Here is a 19,549-nt window from a genome sequence, read left to right as displayed (position 1 = left end):
TTTCAGTTCCAAAAAATAATATCGATACCATATATTTCGGAAAGAATGATTTTATGTCAGTAGACAAAAACATATCCATTCCAATAACACATGTCAATTTCAGTTAAAAAATTCACATCAATTTCAAAACCAGGTGACCCCCATGAGTCTTACTTCTTGAAGCCGTCTCCAAAGATCTTGCTCTCGGTCACTCCAGGTAGTGGTCGTGGCCGGTTTGGGTCAGGCAGGATCGTGTTAGGTGGTGGTGGTCGGTTTGGGTCGTCGTAGCTATTGCGCGTTCCCTTTTTTTCTTCTTGTTTTCCTTTTTGAGCTGTTTTTCTCTTCTTGTTTATGATGTAGTTTTTCCTAGTTCCTTATAAATCGGTTCATTTCTATCTTTAGTACCTTGCCCTCTGACGAGGTTCCCTTACAAAAAATCCCTGACTGCAAATAGAATTGCAATGGAACAAAGAGAAATCTAACAGCGCGACAGTGCTCGTCCATTCTGACTGTAAAATGCAAGCAATCTTTCGGGATCGTGGAAAAATGCATTGCTGTCTGAAGCAGCGTAGTTGCTTAGCCGCCATCGTGTATGCAGAGATGGTTGCTGCAGCTTGGAAGTGAGCTGTACCTTGGTCAGATGGCAAGAATTGTTCAGCAAAAGAACGTCTCGAGTCCTGAGCAGCAATATCGAACTAGAGAGGTGCTGAAAACGGCCTGTGTCTTGAGCTATTTTGCAGTGCAAAATTTGCTGGCCTGTAGACTAAAGAGCAGATGGACAGACACTTGTGCTGCAACAACAGTAAAATGAGACACTTGTGCTCGATTGTATCCTAATTCGTGTGGACAATTGAGCTCTTCATTGTGGATTTCCCGAAGATGAACTATGGCACAGTTATGTCACCACGGTAGCATGGCATTTTTACTAAGGAATCACTTTGTTATATTATATTTTCGGGTAGAATCACTTTGTTCTCAGCAGATATAATCACAAGCTGGACACAGGCACACAGCCGTCATCGACGTGGTGCTCTTTCGTCGAGCACCAGCCGTTTCAACCCCCACGCCATCAGTCTGCAGACATTTGCAATGTTCAGGTCTGCGGGCATTTAGAAACGACCATGGACTGACAAATCAGTAGAATAGGAGACATGGCATGGATTCAGCATGATAGGCAGGCATGAAACAGATCAAAGCAACACCATTACTATTTCCTCCGGATCCTGAAACATTTGTGTCGTCACAAATTACAAGATGATGCACTCTGAACATCTAACTACAACGAACAATGGATTCATCAACAGCCAGGAGAAATCAACACATTCAGAGAAAACACAAGAGCAGGGTATCTAAGCGGATGTGAACTTGGTGACGGCCTTTGTACCCTCAGAGACGGCGTGCTTGGCGAGCTCGCCGGGGAGGACGAGGCGGACGGAGGTCTGGATCTCCCTGGACGTGATGGTGGGCTTCTTGTTGTACCTGGCGAGCTTGGCCGACTCGCCGGCGAGCTTCTCGAAGATGTCGTTGATGAAGGAGTTCATGATGGACATGGCCTTGGAGGAGATGCCGATGTCCGGGTGCACCTGCTTCAGCACCTTGAAGATGTAGATCTTGTAAGTCTCCACGCTCTTCTTGGACTTCTTCTTGCCCTTCTTCTCGCCGCCCTCCTTGGACGCCGGCGGCCGCTTCTCGGCCTTGGTCTTCTTCGCCGCCGTCGTCTTCTCGGCCTTCTCCGCCACCGGCTTCTTCTCCGCCTTGGGGGCCATGGATGCCGCTGCTGCTTCTTGCGTCGACGGGGAGAGGTGTGGTGGTGTTTTCGCTGGGAAGGTGGGAGGGCTGGTGAGGAATCGGCGGCGAGGGCGCGGAGGATTTATAGGAGGGAGGAGGTGGGGTGGACTGGTGCGTGCCACGGATCGGTGGGCGTCAAGTGATTGGGTTTGATCTCAGCCGTTCGTCGCTGTGTGCAATGGACGACCCAGATGCGTCTCGGCGCGGATCGATGACGTGGTGGAAAGGTGGGCGGGGAGCAGACGGATTTGGCCCCACGCGCGCATGTGTTTCTGTCAACTGGGCTTTCTCCATGGCGGGAATTTTGAGTTCAATTGTTTTCGAAGCCGCCATCGACATTTTGCTTTGAACAGCTCAGGACTTCGTATTGCTCAAAAGAAAAAGGAAATCATGTCTTCTTCTCTTTAATTTTTTCGACGGTAGCACTATATTTAAAATATAAACATTAGCATCACAAGGCAACCCAAATAAAATAGGAAAATGCACACCCTCATGACCTCGACATCCAAAACTTGCTGGTGCGCGCCGCCGCCACCGCTCCTATGCTTTGTCTTCCGAGCCAGCCATCCACGTGGACGGGAAGTCTGTCATGCTTGGCTAGAAGGGCCTCCCTAGAGAAGAAGTCGTTGCCGAGATTGGCGCCTGATTCCGCGAAGAACAACGATCCGCCAATGCCATCATCACCGAGGACACCGCCAATGCCATCTCACAAGCCACCAGGCAACCACCTCCTACGCACCACCTTACGAGTCTCGTACCATCTCATGAGGAAACACTGGTACATCGACGAAGGAGCCGAAGGACAAAATCCCCACAAAGAATAGTCACCGTCATAGCCACGTCGATCGCCTAAAGGAACAAAGAACTCCTGTGATCCAGCGCTAGAATGAAGATCCAAGGACGCAGCGTTGTACCCAGGTCCTTAGGATATGAATCTCTTCCAAGTCGTCGTTCTTCAGGCGCATCGTGGCATCAAGTAGTTGGCCGTCCTTGGAAAGGACGTCGAGAGACTCCCATGAGTGAAGTCGTCTCGGATCTCCACAAACGAAGGCTGGCAAGCTACTACTGAGGCCGGAGGCGTAAAGCCAGTTCTTGTGCCACGCCCACAGAGACTTGCGGAATGACACGGGAAGAACTTAGAAGAAGGGTGCAACTGAAGGAACACCCCTCCGAGGTCACATATGGCCTCGCCATTTGTCTGCACCTGGATGCACAAGAAATGGCGGAACAACTCGAAGTGGGGAGCCATCCCGGGGTAGTACTCGCATAATGTAATGAAATTGGAGATATGAAGGATTCTGGTCGACGTCAGGTGATGAAGCTGACAACCGAAGAAAAGTAAGAGTCCTCGCACGAAGTTGTGCAAGGGGAAACCAAGCCCGCAGCCGAAAAAGTCTTGGTGGAGCACGCACTCGTCGGCAATCGGCGCCGGAGGGACCTCTCCCTTCACGAGCATCCACTATACCAGGTCCGCCAAAAATGACCCCTCCTCCTTCAACCTACTGATGTCTACTACGCAAACCTTCTTCTTGTAGACGTTGTTGGCCTCCAGGTGCAGAGGTTTGTAGGACAGTAGCAAATTTCCATCAAGTGGATGACCTAAGGTTTATCAATCCGTGGGAGGCGTAGGATGAATATGGTCTCTCTCAAACAACCCTGCAACCAAATAACAAAGAGTCTTTTGCGTCCCAACACACCCAATACAATGGTAAATTGTATAGGTGCACTAGTTCGGCGAAGAGATGGTGATACAAGTGCAATATGGATGGTAGATATAGGTTTTTGTAATCTGAAAATATAAAAACAGCAAGGTAGCGAGTGGTAAAAGTGAGCGTAAACGGTATTGCAATGCTAGGAAACAAGGCCTAGGGTTCAAACTTTCACTAGTGCAAATTCTCTCAACAATAATAACATAATTGGATCATATAACTATCCCTCAACATGCAACAAAGAGTCACTCCAAAGTCACTAATAGCGGAGAACAAACGAAGAGATTATTGTAGGGTACAAAACCACTTCAAAGTTATCCTTTCTGATCGATCTATTCAAGAGTTCGTAGAAAAATAACACGAAGCTATTCTTTCCGTTCGATCTATCCTAAAGTTCGTAATATATTAACACCTTAAGACACAAATCAACCAAAACCCTAATGTCACCTCAAGTATCCGTGGGTATGATTATATGATATGCATCACACAATCTCAGATTCATCTATTCAAACCAACACAGAGTACTTCAAAAAGTGCCTCAAAGTTTCTACCGGAGAGTCAAGACCAAAACGTGTGCCAACCCCTATGCATAAGTTCACAAGGTCACTGGACCCGCAAGTTGATCACCAAAACATACATCAAGTAGATCACGTGAATATCCCATTGTCACCACAGATAAGCACATGCAAGACATACATCAAGTGTTCTCAAATCCTTAAAGACTCAATCCAATAAGATAACTTCAAAGGGAAAACTCAATCCATTACAAGAGATAGAGGGGGAGAAACATCATAAGATCCTACTATAGTAGCAAAGCTCGCGGTACATCAAGATCGTGCCAAATAAAGAACACGAGAGAGAGAGATCAAACACATTGCTACTGTTACATACCCTCAGCCCCGAGGGTGAACTACTCCCTCCTCGTCATGGAGAGCGTCGGGATGACAAAGATAGCCACCGGTGATGGGTCCCCCCTCCGGCAGGGTGCCGAAATAGGGTCCCGATTGGTTTTTGGTGGCTACAGAGGCTTGCAGCGGCGGAACTCCCGATCTAGGTTATTTTCTGGAGGTTTCTGTATTTATAGGATTTTTTGGCGTAGGTCTCACGTCAGGGGGGTCTCCAAGTCGTCCACGAGATAGGGGGACGCGCCCAGGGGGTAGGGCGCGCCCCCCACCCTCGTGGACGGCCCGGGACTCTTCTGGCCCAACTCTTTTACTCCGGGGGCTTATTTTGGTCCATAAAAAATCATCAAAAATTGGCACGTCAATTGGACTCCGTTTGGTATTCCTTTTCTGTAAAACTAAAAAAAAAGGAAAAAACAGAAACTGGCACTGGGCTCTAGGTTAATAGGTTTGTCCCAAAAATCATATAAAATAGCATACAAATGCATATAAAACATCCTAGATGGATAATATAATAACATGGAACAATAAAAAATTATAGATACGTTGGAGACGTATCAAGCATCCCCAAGCTTAATTCCTGCTTGTCCTCGAGTAGGTAAATGATAAAAATAGAATTTTTGGTGTGGAATGCTACCTAACATAATTTTCAATGTAATTTTCCTTATCGTGGCATGAATGTTCATATCCGAAAGATCCAAGACAAAAGTTTAATATTGACATAAAAATAATAATACTTCAAGCATACTAACCAAGCAATTATGTCCTCTCAAAATAACATAGCCAAAGAAAGCTCATCCCTACAAAATCATATAGTTTGGCCATGCTTCATTTTCGTCACACAAAATGCTCCCATCATGCACAACCCCGATGACAAGCTAAGCAATTGTTTCATACTTTAGTATTCTGAAACTTTTTCAACTTTCACGCAATATATGAGCGCGAGCCATGGACATAGCACTATAGGTGGAACAGAGTATGATGATGGAGGTTGTGTGGAGAAGACAAAAAAGAGAAAGTCTCACATCAACGCTGCTAATCAACGGGCTATGGAGATGCCCATCAATTGATGTCAATGCGAGGAGTAGGGATTGCCATGCAACGAATGCACTAGAGCTATAAATGTATGAAAGCTCAATAAAAGAAACTAAGTGGGTGTGTGATAACCCACAAGTATAGGGGGTCGCAACAGTTTTCGAGGGTAGAGTATTCAACCCAAATTTATTGATTCGACACAAGGGGAGCCAAAGAATATTCTCAAGTATTAGCAGCTGAGTTGTCAATTCAACCACACCTGGATAACTTAATATCTGCAGCAAAGTATTTAGTAGCAAAGTAGTATGGAAGTAACGGTAACGGTAGCAAAATCAACAGTAGCAGTTTTGTAGTAATTGTAACAGTGGCAACGGTAAAGTAACTAAGCAAAGAGCAATATGGGAAAAGCTCGTAGGCGATGGATCGGTGATGGAGAATTATGCCAGATGCGATTTTTCATGCAACAGTTATAACATAGGGTGACACAGAACTAGCTCCAGTTCATCAATGTAATGTAGGCATGTATTCCGGATATAGTCATACGTGCTTATGAAAAAGAACTTGCATGACATCTTTTGTACTACCCTCCCGTGGCAACAGGGTCCTATTGGAAACTAAGGGATATTAAGATCTCCTTTTAATAGAGTACCGGACCAAAGCATTAACACATAGTGAATACATGAACTCCTCAAACTATGGTCATCACCGGGAGTGGTCCCGATTATTGTCACTTCGGGGATGCCGGATCATAACACATAGTAGGTGACTATTGACTTGCAATATAGGATCAAGAACTCACATATATTCATGAAAACATAATAGGTTCAGATCTGAAATCATGGCACTCGGGCCCTAGTGACAAGCATTAAGCATAGCAAAGTCATAGCAACATCAATCTCAGAACATAGTGGATACTAGGGATCAAACCCTAACAAAACTAACTCGATTACATGATAAATCTCATCCAACCCATCACCGTCCAGCAAGCCTACGATGGAATTACTCACGCATGGCGGTGAGCATCATGAAATTGGTGATGGAGGATGGTTGATCATGACGACGGCGACGGATTCCCCTCTCCGGAGCCCCGAACGGACACCAGATCAGCCCTCCCGAGAGAGATTAGGGCTTGGCGACGGCTCCGTATCGTAAAACGTGATGAATCCTTCTCTCTAGTTTTTTCTCCCCGAACGTGAATATATAGAGTTGGAGTTGAGGTCGGTGGAGCACCAGGGGGCCCACGAGGCAGGGGGCGCGCCCGGGGGGGTGGGCGCGCCCCCCACCCTCGTGGACAGGGTGCGGGCCCCCTGGCCTTGATTCTTTCGCCAATATTTTTTATTATTTCCAAAAATAATCTCCGTGAAGTTTCAGGTCATTCCGAGAACTTTTGTTTCTGCACAAAAATAACATCATATGGCAATTCTGTTGAAAATAGTGTCAGTCCGGGTTAGTTCCATTCAAATCATGCAAGTTAGAGTACAAAACAAGGGCAAAAGTGTTTGGAAAAGTAGATACGATGGAGACGTACCAACTCCCCCAAGTTTAAACCTTTGCTTGTCCTCAAGCAATTCAGTTGATAAACTGAAAGTGATAAAGAAAAACTTTTACAAACTCTGTTTGCTCTTGTTGTTGTAAATATGTAAAGCCAACATTCAAGTTTTCAGCAAAGATTATGACTAACCATATTCACAATAACACTTAGGTCTCATGTTTACTCATATCAATGGCATAATCAACTAGCGAGCAATAATAATAAATCTCGGATGACAACACTTTCTCAAAACAATCATAATATGATATAACAAGATGGTATCTCGCTAGCCCTTTCTGAGACCGCAAAACATAAATGCAGAGCACCTTTAAAGATCAAGGACTGACTAGACATTGTAATTCATGGTAAAAGAGATCCAGTCATAGTCATACCCAATATAAATTAATAGTAATGGATGCAAATGGCAGCGGTGCTCTCCAACTGGTGCTTTTTAATAAGAGGGTGATGACTCAACATAAAAGTAAATAGATAGGCCCTTCGCGGAGGGAAGCAGGGATTTGTAGAGGTGCCAGAGCTCGATTTTAAAATAGAGATAAATAATTTTTTGAGTGGTATACTTTCATTGTCAACATAACAACCAAGAGATCTCGATATTTTCCATGCTACACACATTATAGGCGGTTCCCAAACAGAATGGTAAAGTTTATACTCCCCCTCCACCAACAAACATCATTCCATGGCTTGTCCGAAACAACGGGTGCCTCCAACTAACAACAATCCTGGGGGAGTTTTGTTTGCAATTATTTTGATTTGATTTGCTTAGAGCATGGGACTGGGCATCCCGGTGACCAGCCATTTTCTCGTGAGTGAGGAGCGGAGTCCACTCCTCTTGAGAATAACCTGCCTAGCATGGAAGATACAGACATCCCTAGTTGATACATGAGCTATTCGAGCATACAAAACAGAATTTTATTTGAAGGTTTAGAGTTTGGCACATACAAATTTACTTGGAACGGCATGTAGATACCGCATATAGGAAGGTATGGTGGACTCATATGGAATAACTTTGGGTTTTAAGGGATTGGATGCACAAGCAGTATTCCCGCTTAGTACAAGTGAAGGCTAGAAAAAGACTGGGAAGCGACCAGCTAGAGAACGACAACAGTCATGAGCATGCATTAAAATTAATAAACATTGAGTGCAAGCATGAGTAGGATATAATCCACCATGAACATAAATATCGTGGAGGCTACGTTGATTTTGTTTCAACTACATGTGTGAACATGTGCCAAGTCGAGTCACTTGAATCATTCAAAGGAGGATACCACCCTACTATACCACATCACAATCATTTTAATAGCATGTTGGCACGCAAGATAAACCATTATAAACTCCTAGCTAATTAAGCATGGCATAAGCAACTATAATCTCTAATTATCATTGCAAATATGTTCATTCATAATAGGCTGAATCAGGAACGATGAACTAATCATATTTACAAAAACACGAGAGGTCGAGTTCGTACCAGCTTCTCTCATCTCAATCAGTCCATCATATATCGTCATTATTGCCTTTCACTTGCACGACCGAACGATGTGAATAATAATAATAGTGCACGTGCATTGGACTAAGCTGGAATCTGCAAGCATTCAATAATAAGAGAAGACAAGGCAATATGGGCTCTTGGTTAAATCAACAATAATGCATATAAGAGCCACTTCAACATTTTCATAATGTTCTTCTCTCCACGCCCCAAAGAAAAGAAAAGAAATAAAACTATTTACACGGGAAAGCTCCCAACAAGCAAAAGAAGAACAGGAAATCTTACACGGGAAAGCTCCCAACATTTTTAATTACTTACTACTACAAGCAAGAAAGTAAACTAGCTAAAAGCTACAACTAATTTTTTTGGTTTTTCTTAAGGTTTTTCAAACACACAAGAAGAAAGCATAAAAAGGAAAAATAAACTAGCATGGATAGTACAATGAAAAAGTATGAGCACCGACAACTAGCATGAGTGTGTGAACATGAATGTAATGTTGGTGAGAAATACATACTCCCCCAAGCTTAGGCTTTTGGCCTAAGTTGGTCTATTGCCACGGCTGTCCTAGCGGATATCCGAAGTTGTAACTGGGGTCGTACTGAGAAGGAGCCTCGGGTTGCCACTGGTTGGCAATCTCCTCCAGATCCCACTAGTAAACAGACTGTCGTGAAGGATCAAATTGTGGTTCCGGCTATGGCTCTGTAGCTGGTGTGGGGTTTTGGTAGGCGTGAATGACCTCCAGCGGAACAAAGGTACTTGCCTGCAGATAAGTCAAACAAAGAAGGAGCCGGCAAGGTAATAATCTCAGGGCGAATTTTATCAAATATCAGTTTGTACTTAAGCGTCTTTTCCCTATTCTTAACGATAAAATCATGTGCTACCATACTCTTATAGTCTAGAAAAACAGGAGGCAGCAACTTTTCTCCTTTCTCATAATGCCTAATAGGTATGTTAAAGTGGGCAGCGAGGCGCGAGGCAAAAATACCTCCCAACATGGGGCCCTTCGTACGGTTAAGATTTAACCGATTTGTGATGTCTACTACACAACCTTCTTCTTGTAGACGTTGTTGGGCCTCCAAGTGCAGAGGTTTGTAGGACAGTAGCAAATTTCCCTCAAGTGGATGACCTAAGGTTTATCAATCCGTGGGAGGCGTAGGATGAAGATGGTCTCTCTCAAACAACCCTGCAATCAAATAACAAAGAGTCTCTTGTGTCCCCAACACACCCAATACAATGGTAAATTGTATAGGTGCACTAGTTCAGCGAAGAGATGGTGATACAAGTGCAATATGGATGGTAGATATAGATTTTTGTAATCTGAAAATATAAAAACAGCAAGGTAACTAATGATAAAAGTGAGCGTAAACGGTATTGCAATGCTAGGAAACAAGGCCTAGGGTTCATACTTTCACTAGTGCAAGTTCTCTCAACAATAATAACATAACTGGATCATATAACTATCCCTCAACATGCAACAAAGAGTCACTCCAAAGTCACTAATAGCGGAGAACAAACGAAGAGATTATGCTAGGGTACGTAACCACCTCAAAGTTATTCTTTCCAATCAATCCGTTGGGCTATTCCTATAAGTGTCACAAACAGCCATAGAGTTCGTACTAGAATAACACCTTAAGACACAAATCAACCAAAACCCTAATGTCACCTAGATACTCCAATGTCACCTCAAGTATCCGTGGGTATGATTATACGATATGCATCACACAATCTCAGATTCATCTATTCAACCAACACAAAGTACTTCAAAGAGTGCCCCAAAGTTTATACCGGAGAATCAAGACGAAAACGTGTGCCAACCCCTATGCATAGGTTCATGGGTGGAACCCGCAAGTTGATCACCAAAACATACATCAAGTGAATCACGTGATATCCCATTGTCGCCACAGATACGCACGGCAAGACATACATCAAGTGTTCTCAAATCATTAAAGACTCAATCCGATAAGATAACTTCAAAGGGAAAACTCAATCCATTACAAGAGAGTAGAGGGGGAGAAGAAACATAAGATCCAACTATAATAGCAAAGCTCGCGATACATCAAGATCGTGCCAAATCAACAACACGAGAGAGAAAGATCAAACACATAGCTACTGGTACATACCCTCATCCCCGAGGGTGAACTACTCCCTCCTCGTCATGGAGAGCGCCGGGATGATGAAGATGGCCACCGGTGAGGGTTCCCCCCTCCGGCAGGGTGCCGGAACAGGGTCCCGAGAGGTTTTTGGTGGCTACAGAGGCTTGCGGCGGCGGAACTCCCGATCTATTCTGTTCCCCGATCGTTTTAGGGTATATGGATATATATAGGTGGAAGAAGTACGTCAGGGGAGCCACAAGGGGCCCACGAGGGTGGAGGGCGCGCCCAGGGGGTGGGCGCGCCCCCCTACCTCGTGCCTTCCTCGTTGCTTTCTCGACATGGACTCCAAGTCTCCCGGGTTGCTTTCCTTCCAAAAATAACTTCTCCAGAAGGTTTCATTCCGTTTTGACTCCGTTTGATATTCCTTTTCTTCGAAACACTGAAACAAGGGAAAAACATGAACTGGCACTGGGCTCTGGGTCAATAGGTTAGTCCCAAAAGTAATATAAAAGTGCAAAATAAAGCCCATTAAACATCCAATATGGATAATATAATAGCATGAATACTTCATAAATTATAGATACGTTGGAGACGTATCACTTTGCAACAAAAGCACCCATACTAAATGAGTTATCATGAAACAAGGCATGGCCCAAAATAACAATATTAGGGGCACTAAGGTTTCCACAGTTTCCGCGACCAATTAAACATCTACTAGCAAATATCGCAAAGTAACGCAGAACCGGAAAATGTATGCTAGTAATTCTTGCATCGGAAACTTTCCTCGTTTCCCCTACAGCAATCATATCAATAAACCCTTCCACATCACTACAATGTGGTTCTTCTATGCTGCCTGTAAAGGGTATCTAACCGACCCGGCAGAAATCAAAAAGGGACATCTCCTTATGCTCATCATATAAATAAAATTCCACTGAAGGTGGTGATCTCCTAGCATGGAAATGAAAATTTTGCAGGAAAATATTAGTGAGTAAGAGATACTGTTCGCTTTGGTCGCGGAGGAAGTCGGTGAGGCCTGCATTCTCAACCAAAGAATAAAAATCATCATGAATCCCGGTTGTTGTTAAGAACTCATCACAAGGCCATTCACACGACCGAACTTCCGCGGTGCGAGGGAGATTATATTTGGGCCTCCTATCCTCTTCAGTTTGCTTATCCCTCGAGCTTCGGCTCGGAGAGCCCCTCAAAAATCTCTTCATCATTCTCTGAAAATTTCTGAATTTTTTAGTAACTTAAAATAAAAGTGAACCAAACTCAACAAAATTGATAGCAACTACTCCCACAAGTGCCTAGAGACTATATCATGCATTAAAACTACTTGGGACCATATAAATTTGACATGCAAGCTCAAGAACAGGGTCACCTAGGCAGCAAAAATTTGCAATGAATAAAACACTAGAACAAAAACTAATCGGACCATTGGAAGAGTCACATACCGAAGAACAATCCCCCAAAGCAGTTTTGTGAGTGGAGCCTTGAGCAAGGAGATCGAAAATTGCAGCAAAATGAGTAAGAACTCGTGCTTGAGCTGGTTGGTGATTTTTTTGGGAGGAAGAAGGAGTGTGTGGTGGCTGGAATAAGTGGAGGGGAGCCACCATGGGCCCACGAGGCAGGGGGGCGCGCCCAGGAGGTGGGCGTGCCCTGGACCCTCGTGGCCAGGTGCTTGCTCCCCTGCTGTGTTCTCAGTGCCAGATATTCTCAAATATCCCAGAAAAAATCATATTTCAATTTCGGGGCATTTGGAGAACTTTTATTTTTTGGGTATTTTTTTATTGCACGGATAGTTCAGAAAACAGGCAGAAAATACTATTTTTGCTTTATTTAATCTAAATAATAGAAAGTAAAAGAAGGGTACAGAAGGTTGTGCTTTCTAACTTCATCCATCTCATGCTCATCAAAAGGAATCCACTAACAAGGTTGATCAAGTCTTGTTAACAAACTCATTCCGAGTCGCATGAAACCGGAGAATTTTCGAATAGCACTAGGTTACCTCAACGGGGATATGCACATCCCCAATAATAAGAATATCATATCTCTTTTTGACAGTAGGAAGAGGAAATTCAAAACCTCCAATAGTAATAGTTGAAATTTTTCCAATAGAATTGATACTGTGGACTTGAGGTTGTTTCCTCGGAAAGTGTACCGTATGCTCATTACCATTGACATGAAAAGTGACATTGCCTTTGTTGCAATCAACAACAGCCCCTGCAGTGTTCAAAAAGGGTCTACCAAGAATAATAGACATGCTATCGTCCTCGGGAATATCAAGAATAACAAAGTCTGTTAGGATAGTAACGTTTGCAACCACAACAGGCACGTCCTCACAAATACCGACAGGTATAGCAGTTGATTTATCGGCCATTTGCAAAGATATTACAGTAGGTGTCAACTTATTCAAATCAAGTCTACGATATAAAGAGAGAGGCATAACACTAACACCGGCTCCAAGATCACATAAAGCAGTTCTAACATGGTTTCTTTTAATGGAGCATGGTATAGTTGGTACTCCTGGATCTCCTAATTTCTTAGGTATTCCACCCTTAAAAGTATAATTAGCGAGCATGGTGGAAATTTCAGCTTCCGGTATCTTTCTTTTATTTGTAACAATATCCTTCATATACTTGGCATAAGGATTCATTTTAAGCATATCAGTCAAACACATACGCAAAAAGATAGGTCTAATCATTTCAGCAAAGCGCTGAAAATCCTCATCATCCTTTTTCTTGGATGGTTTGGGAGGAAAAGGCATGGGTTTCTGAACCCATGGTTCTCTTTCTTTACCGTGCTTCTTAGCAACAAAGTCTCTCTTATCATAACGTTGATTCTTTGATTGTGGGTTATCAAGATCAACAGCAGGTTCAGATCTGAAATCATTGTCATTGCTAGGTTGAGCATCAACATGAACATCATCATTAACATTATCACTAGGTTCATGTTCATCACCAGATTGTGTTTCAGCATCAGAGATAGAAATATCATTGGGATTCTCAGGTGTGTCAACAACAGGTTCACTAGAAGCATGCAAAGTCCTATCATTTTTCTTCTTCTTCCTTTTAGAAGGACTAGGTGTATCAACATTATTTCTCTGAGAATCCTGCTCAATTCTCTTAGGGTGACCCTCAGGATACAAAGGTTCCTGAGTCACTTTACCCCCTCTAGTTGCAACTCTAACACCAAAGTCTTTATTCTTATTATTTAATTCATTGAGCAAATCATTTTGAGCTTTAAGCACTTGTTCTACTTGAGTGGTAACCATAGTAGCATGTTTACTAATGAGTTTAAGTTCACCTTTAACTCTAGACATATAATCACTCAAGTGTTCAGTCATATAAGCATTGCGTTTTAATTGTCTACCAGAATAAGCATTGAAATCTTCCTGCTTAACCATAGAATTATCAAACTCATCTAAGCATTGGCTAGCAAACTTAGTAGGAGGGATTTCAGCTTTATCATATCTATAAAGAGAATTTACCTTTACTACCTGTGTCGGGTTATCAAGGCCATGTATTTCTTCAGCAAGCGGTAAATTAAGACCATGTATTTCTTCAACAGGGGGTAAATTCTTAACATCTTCAGCTTTTATACCTTTTTCTTTCATAGATTTCTTTGCCTCTTGCATATCTTCAGGACTGAGAAATAGAATACCCTTTTCTTCGTGGCTTAGGAGTTGGTTCAGGAAGTGTCCAATTATTTTCATTGGTCAACATATTATTCAATAGAATTCCAGCCTGATCAACAGTTCTTTCCCTGAAAACACAACCAGCACAACTATCCAGGTGGTCTCTGGAAGCATCGGTTAGTCCATTATAAAAGATATCAATTATTTCATTTTTCTTGAGAGGATGATCAGGCAAAGCATTAAGTAATTGGAGAAGCCTCCCCCAAGCTTGTGGGAGACTCTCTTCTTCAATTTGCACAAAATTATATATTTCCCTTAAGGCAGCTTGTTTCTTATGAGCAGGGAAATATTTAGCAGAGAAGTAATAAATCATATCCTGGGGACTACGCACACAACCAGGATCAAGAGAATTAAACCATGTTTTAGCATCACCCTTTAATGAGAACGGAAACAATTTAAGGATATAGTAGTAGCGAGTTTTCTCATCATTAGTGAATAGGGTGGCTATATCATTTAATTTAGTAAGATGTGCCACAACAGTTTCAGATTCATAGCCATAAAAAGGATCAGATTCAACCAGAGTAATTATCTCAGGATCAACAGAGAAATCATAATCCTTATCAGTAACAAAGATAGGTGAAGTAGCATAAGCAGGGTCATATTTTATTCTAGCATTCAGAGATTTTTCTTTCAGCTTAGCTAATAGTTTCTTAAGATCACTTCTATCATTGCAAGCAAGAAAGTCTCTAGCAGTTTCTTCATCCATAACATAACCCTCAGGCACAACAGGCAATTCATATCTAGGGGGAGAATCTTCATCATCACTTTCATCAATATTATCAGTTTCAATAATTTCATTCTCTCTAGCCCTAGCAAGTTGTTCATCCAGAAATTCACCTAGTGGCACAGTAGTATCAAGCATAGAAGTAGTTTCATCATAAGTATCATGCATAGCAGAAGTGGCATCATCAATAACATGCAACATATCAGAATTAATAGCAGAAGCAGGTTTAGGTGTCGCAAGCTTACTAAAAACAGAAGGTGAATCAAGTGCAGAGCTAGATGGCAGTTCCTTACCTCCCCTCGTAGTTGAGGGATAAATTTTGGTTTTCTCGTCTTTCAAGTTCCTCATAGTGATCAGCAGATATAAATCCCAAGTGACTCAAAGAATAGAGCTATGCTCCCCGGCAACGGCGCCAAAAAATAGTCTTGATAACCCACAAGTATAGGGGATCGCAACAGTTTTCGAGGGTAGAGTATTCAACCCAAATTTATTGATTCGACACAAGGGGAGCCAAAGAATATTCTCAAGTATTAGCAGCTGAGTTGTCAATTCAACCACACCTGGATAACTTAATATCTGCAGCAAAGTAGTATGGAAGTAACGGTAACGGTAGCAAAAGCAACAGTAGCAGTTTTGTAGTAATTGTAACAGTGGCAACGGTAAAGTAACTAAGCAAAGAGCAATATGGGAAAAGCTCATAGGCGTTGGATCGGTGATGGAGAATTATGCCGGAGGCGATTATTCATGCAACAGTTATAACATAGGGTGACACAGAACTAGCTCCAATTCATCAATGTATTGTACGCATATATTCCGAAGATAGTCATACGTGCTTATGAAAAAGAACTTGCATGACATCTTTTGTCCTACCCTCCCGTGGCAGCGGGGTTGTATTGGAAACTAAGGGACATTAAGGCCTCCTTTTAATAGAGTACCGGACCAAAGCATTAACACATAGTGAATACATGAACTCCTCAAACTATGGTCATCACCGGGAGTGGTCCCGATTATTGTCACTTCGGGGTTGCCGGATCATAACACATAGTAGGTGACTATTGAATTGCAAGATAGGATCAAGAACTCACATATATTCATGAAAACATAATAGGTTCAGATCTGAAATCATGGCACTCGGGCCCTAGTGACAAGCATTAAGCATAGCAAAGTCATAACAACATCAATCTCAGAACATAGTGGATACTAGGGATCAAACCCTAACAAAACTAACTCGATTACATGATAAATCTCATCCAACCCATCACCGTCCAGCAAGTCTACGATGGAATTACTCACGCACGGCGGTGAGCATCATGAAATTGGTGATGGAGGATGGTTGATGATGACGGCGACGACGGATTCCCCTCTCCGGAGCCCCGAACGGACTCCAGATCAGCCCTCCCGAGAGAGATTAGGGCTTGGCGGCGGCTCCGTATCGTAAAACGCGATGAATCCTTCTCTTTGATTTTTTTCTCCCCGAACGTGAATATATATAGTTGGAGTTGAGGTCGGTGGAGCACCAGGGGGCCCACGAGGCAGGGGCGCGCCCCCCACCCTCGTGGACAGGGTGTGGGCCCCCTGGCCTTGATTCTTTCGCCAGTATTTTTTATTATTTCCAAAAATAATCTCCGTGAAGTTTCAGGTCATTCCGAGAACTTTTGTTTCTGCACAAAAATAACATCATGGCAATTCTGCTGAAAACAACGTCAGTCCGGGTTAGTTCCATTCAGTGTTTGGAAAAGTAGATACGACGGAGACGTATAAATGTGCATCCAACTTGCTTGCTCACGAAGACCTAGGGCATTTTGAGGAAGCCCATTGTTGGAATATACAAGCCAAGTTCTATAATGAAAAATTCCCACTAGTATATGAAAGTGACAACATAAGAGACTCTCTATCATGAAGATCATGGTGCTACTTTGAAGCACAAGTGTGGAAAAAGGATAGTAACATTGCCCCTTCTCTCTTTTTCTCTCATTTTTTTTGGGCCTTCTCTTTTTTTATTTGGCATTTCTCTCCTTTTTTTAGGCCTTCTCTTTTTTTGGCCTTTCTCTTTTTTCCTCACACGGGACAATGCTCTAATAATGATGATCATCACACTTCTATTTATTTACAACTCAAGGATTACAACTCGATACTAGAACACAATATGACTCTATATGAGTGCCTCCGGCGGTGTACCGAGATGGGCAATGAATCAAGAGTGACATGTATGAAAACTTATGCATGGTGGCCTTGCCACAAATACGATGTCAACTACATGATCATGCAAGGCAATATGACAATGATGAAGCGTGTCATAATAAACGGAACGGTGGAAAGTTGCATGGCAATATATCTCGGAATGGCTATGAAATGCCATAATAGGTAGGTATGGTGGCTGTTTTGAGGAAGATATAAGGAGCCTTATGTGTGATAGAGCGTATCATATCACGGGGTTTGGATGCATCGGCGAAGTTTGCAGCAACTCTCGAGGTGCGAAAGGGCAATGCACGGTACCGAAGAGGCTAGCAATGATGGAAGGGTGAGAGTGCGTATAATCCATGGACTCAACATTAGTCATAAAGAACTCACATACTTATTGCAAAAATCTACAAGTCATCAAAACCAAGCACTACACGCATGCTCCTAGGGGGATAGATTGGTATGAAAAGACCATCGCTCGTCCCCGACCGCCACTCATAAGGAAGGCAATCAAAGAAACACCTCATGCTTCAAATTTGTCACACAACGGTTACCATACATGCATACTATGGGACTTGCAAACCTCAACACAAGTATATCTCAATTTCACAACTACTCAACTAGCATGGCTCTAATATCACCATCCTCATATCTCAAAATAATCATCAAGCATCAAACTTCTCATAGTATTCAATGCACTTTATATGAAAGTTTTTATTATACCCATCTTGGATGCCCATCATACTAGGACTAATTTTATAGCCAAAGCAAATTACCATGCTGTTCTAAAAGACTCTCAAAATAATATAAGTGAAGCATGAGAGATCAACAATTTCAAAATAAAACTACCGCGATGCTCTAAGAAGATATAAGTGAAGCACTAAGCAAATGACAAACTACTCCAAAAGATATAAGTGAAGTCAATGAGTAGTTGAATAATTATGCAACTATGTGAAGACTCTCTAACATTTAAGAATTTCAGATCTTGGTATTTTATTCAAACAGCAAGCAAAACAAAAGAAAATAAAATGACACTCCAAGCAAAACACATATCATGTGGCGAATAAAAATATAGCTCCAAGTAAAGTTACCGATGAACGAAGACGAAAGAGGGGATGCCATCCGGGGCATCCCCAAGCTTAGGCTCTTGGTTGTCCTTGAATATTACCTTGGGGTGCCTTGGGCATCCCCTAGATTAGGCTATTGCCACTCCTTATTCCATAGTCCGTCGAATCTTTACCCAAAACTTGAAAACTTCACAACACATAACTTAACAGAAAACTCGCAAGCTCTGTTAGTATAAGAAAATAAATCACCACTTATGTACTGTTGTGAACTCATTATAAATTCATATTGGTGTAATATCCTCTGTATTCCAACTTCTCTATGGTTCATACCCTCCGATACTACTCATAGATTCATCAAAATGAGCAAACAACACAATGAAAACAGAATCGGTCAAAAACAGAACAGTCTGTGGTAATCTGTATCATTTGAATACTTATGTAACTCCAAAAATTCTTAAATAAATTGGTGGACATGAGGAATTTATCTATTAATAATCTGCAAAAATAATCAACCTAAAATCACTCTCCAGTAAAAAAATGGCAGCTAATCTCGTGAGCGCAAAAGTTTCTGTTTTTTACAGCAAGATCACAAAGACTTCACCCAATTCTTCCCAAAGGTTTTACTTGGCACAAACACTAATTAAAACAATAAAACCACATCTAAACAGAGGCTAGATGAATTATTTATTACTAAACAGGATCAAAGGCAAAGAGATTTGCAAGAGGACCAAGCACATCAAGAGACGCTTCAATTCCATCCGGGACCAAGTCCAGGTGGGAGACATAGAGATTTGCAAGATACATACGGATCTGAATGTTGCAGACCCGTTGACTAAGCCTCTTCCACGAGCAAAACATGATCAGCACCAAGGCTCCATGGGTGTTAGAATCATTACTGTGTAATCTAGATTATTGACTCTAGTGCAAGTGGGAGACTGAAGGAAATATGCCCTAGAGGCAATAATAAAGTTATTATTTATTTCCTCATATCATGATAAATGTTTATTATTCATGCTAGAATTGTATTAACCGAAAACATAATACATGCGTGAATACATAGACAAACATAGTGTCAGTAGTATGCCTCTACTTGATTAGCTCGTTGATCAAAGATGGCTATGTTTCCTAGCCATAGACATGAGTTGTAATTTGATTAACGAGATCACATCATTAGGAGAATGATGTGATTGACTTGACCCATTCCGTTAGCTTAGCACTTGATCGTTTAGTATGTTGCTATTGCTTTCTTCATGACTTATACATGTTCCTATGACTATGAGATTATGCAACTCCCGTTTACCAGAGGAACACTTTGTGTGCTACCAAACGTCACAACGTA

At 42.2% G+C, this 19,549-nt stretch overlaps 1 protein-coding gene across 1 annotated transcript; it reads right to left on the bottom strand.

Moving 5' to 3' along the window:
- Positions 1–1,162: 1,162 nt before the first annotated feature.
- LOC109781758 (histone H2B.3) lies at positions 1,163–1,832 on the bottom strand. Its single transcript, XM_020340370.4, has one exon. It carries the CDS (start codon positions 1,743–1,745, stop codon positions 1,329–1,331), a length of 417 nt encoding a protein of 138 aa, XP_020195959.1. The 5' UTR covers positions 1,746–1,832; the 3' UTR covers positions 1,163–1,328.
- Positions 1,833–19,549: the final 17,717 nt, after the last annotated feature.

The sequence above is a fragment of the Aegilops tauschii genome, chromosome 7, assembly GCF_002575655.3.
Source record: "Aegilops tauschii subsp. strangulata cultivar AL8/78 chromosome 7, Aet v6.0, whole genome shotgun sequence".
Classification (NCBI taxonomy): Eukaryota; Viridiplantae; Streptophyta; class Magnoliopsida; order Poales; family Poaceae; genus Aegilops; species Aegilops tauschii.
The sequence above is the reverse complement of the archived record's forward strand: the minus strand, read 5'-3'. Positions and strand labels throughout refer to the sequence as shown.

Excerpts from the sequence above, each read along its gene's own strand:
- LOC109781758 (XM_020340370.4), bottom strand. The coding sequence starts at position 1,745 with ATGGCCCCCAAGGCGGAGAAGAAGCCGGTGGCGGAGAAGGCCGAGAAG.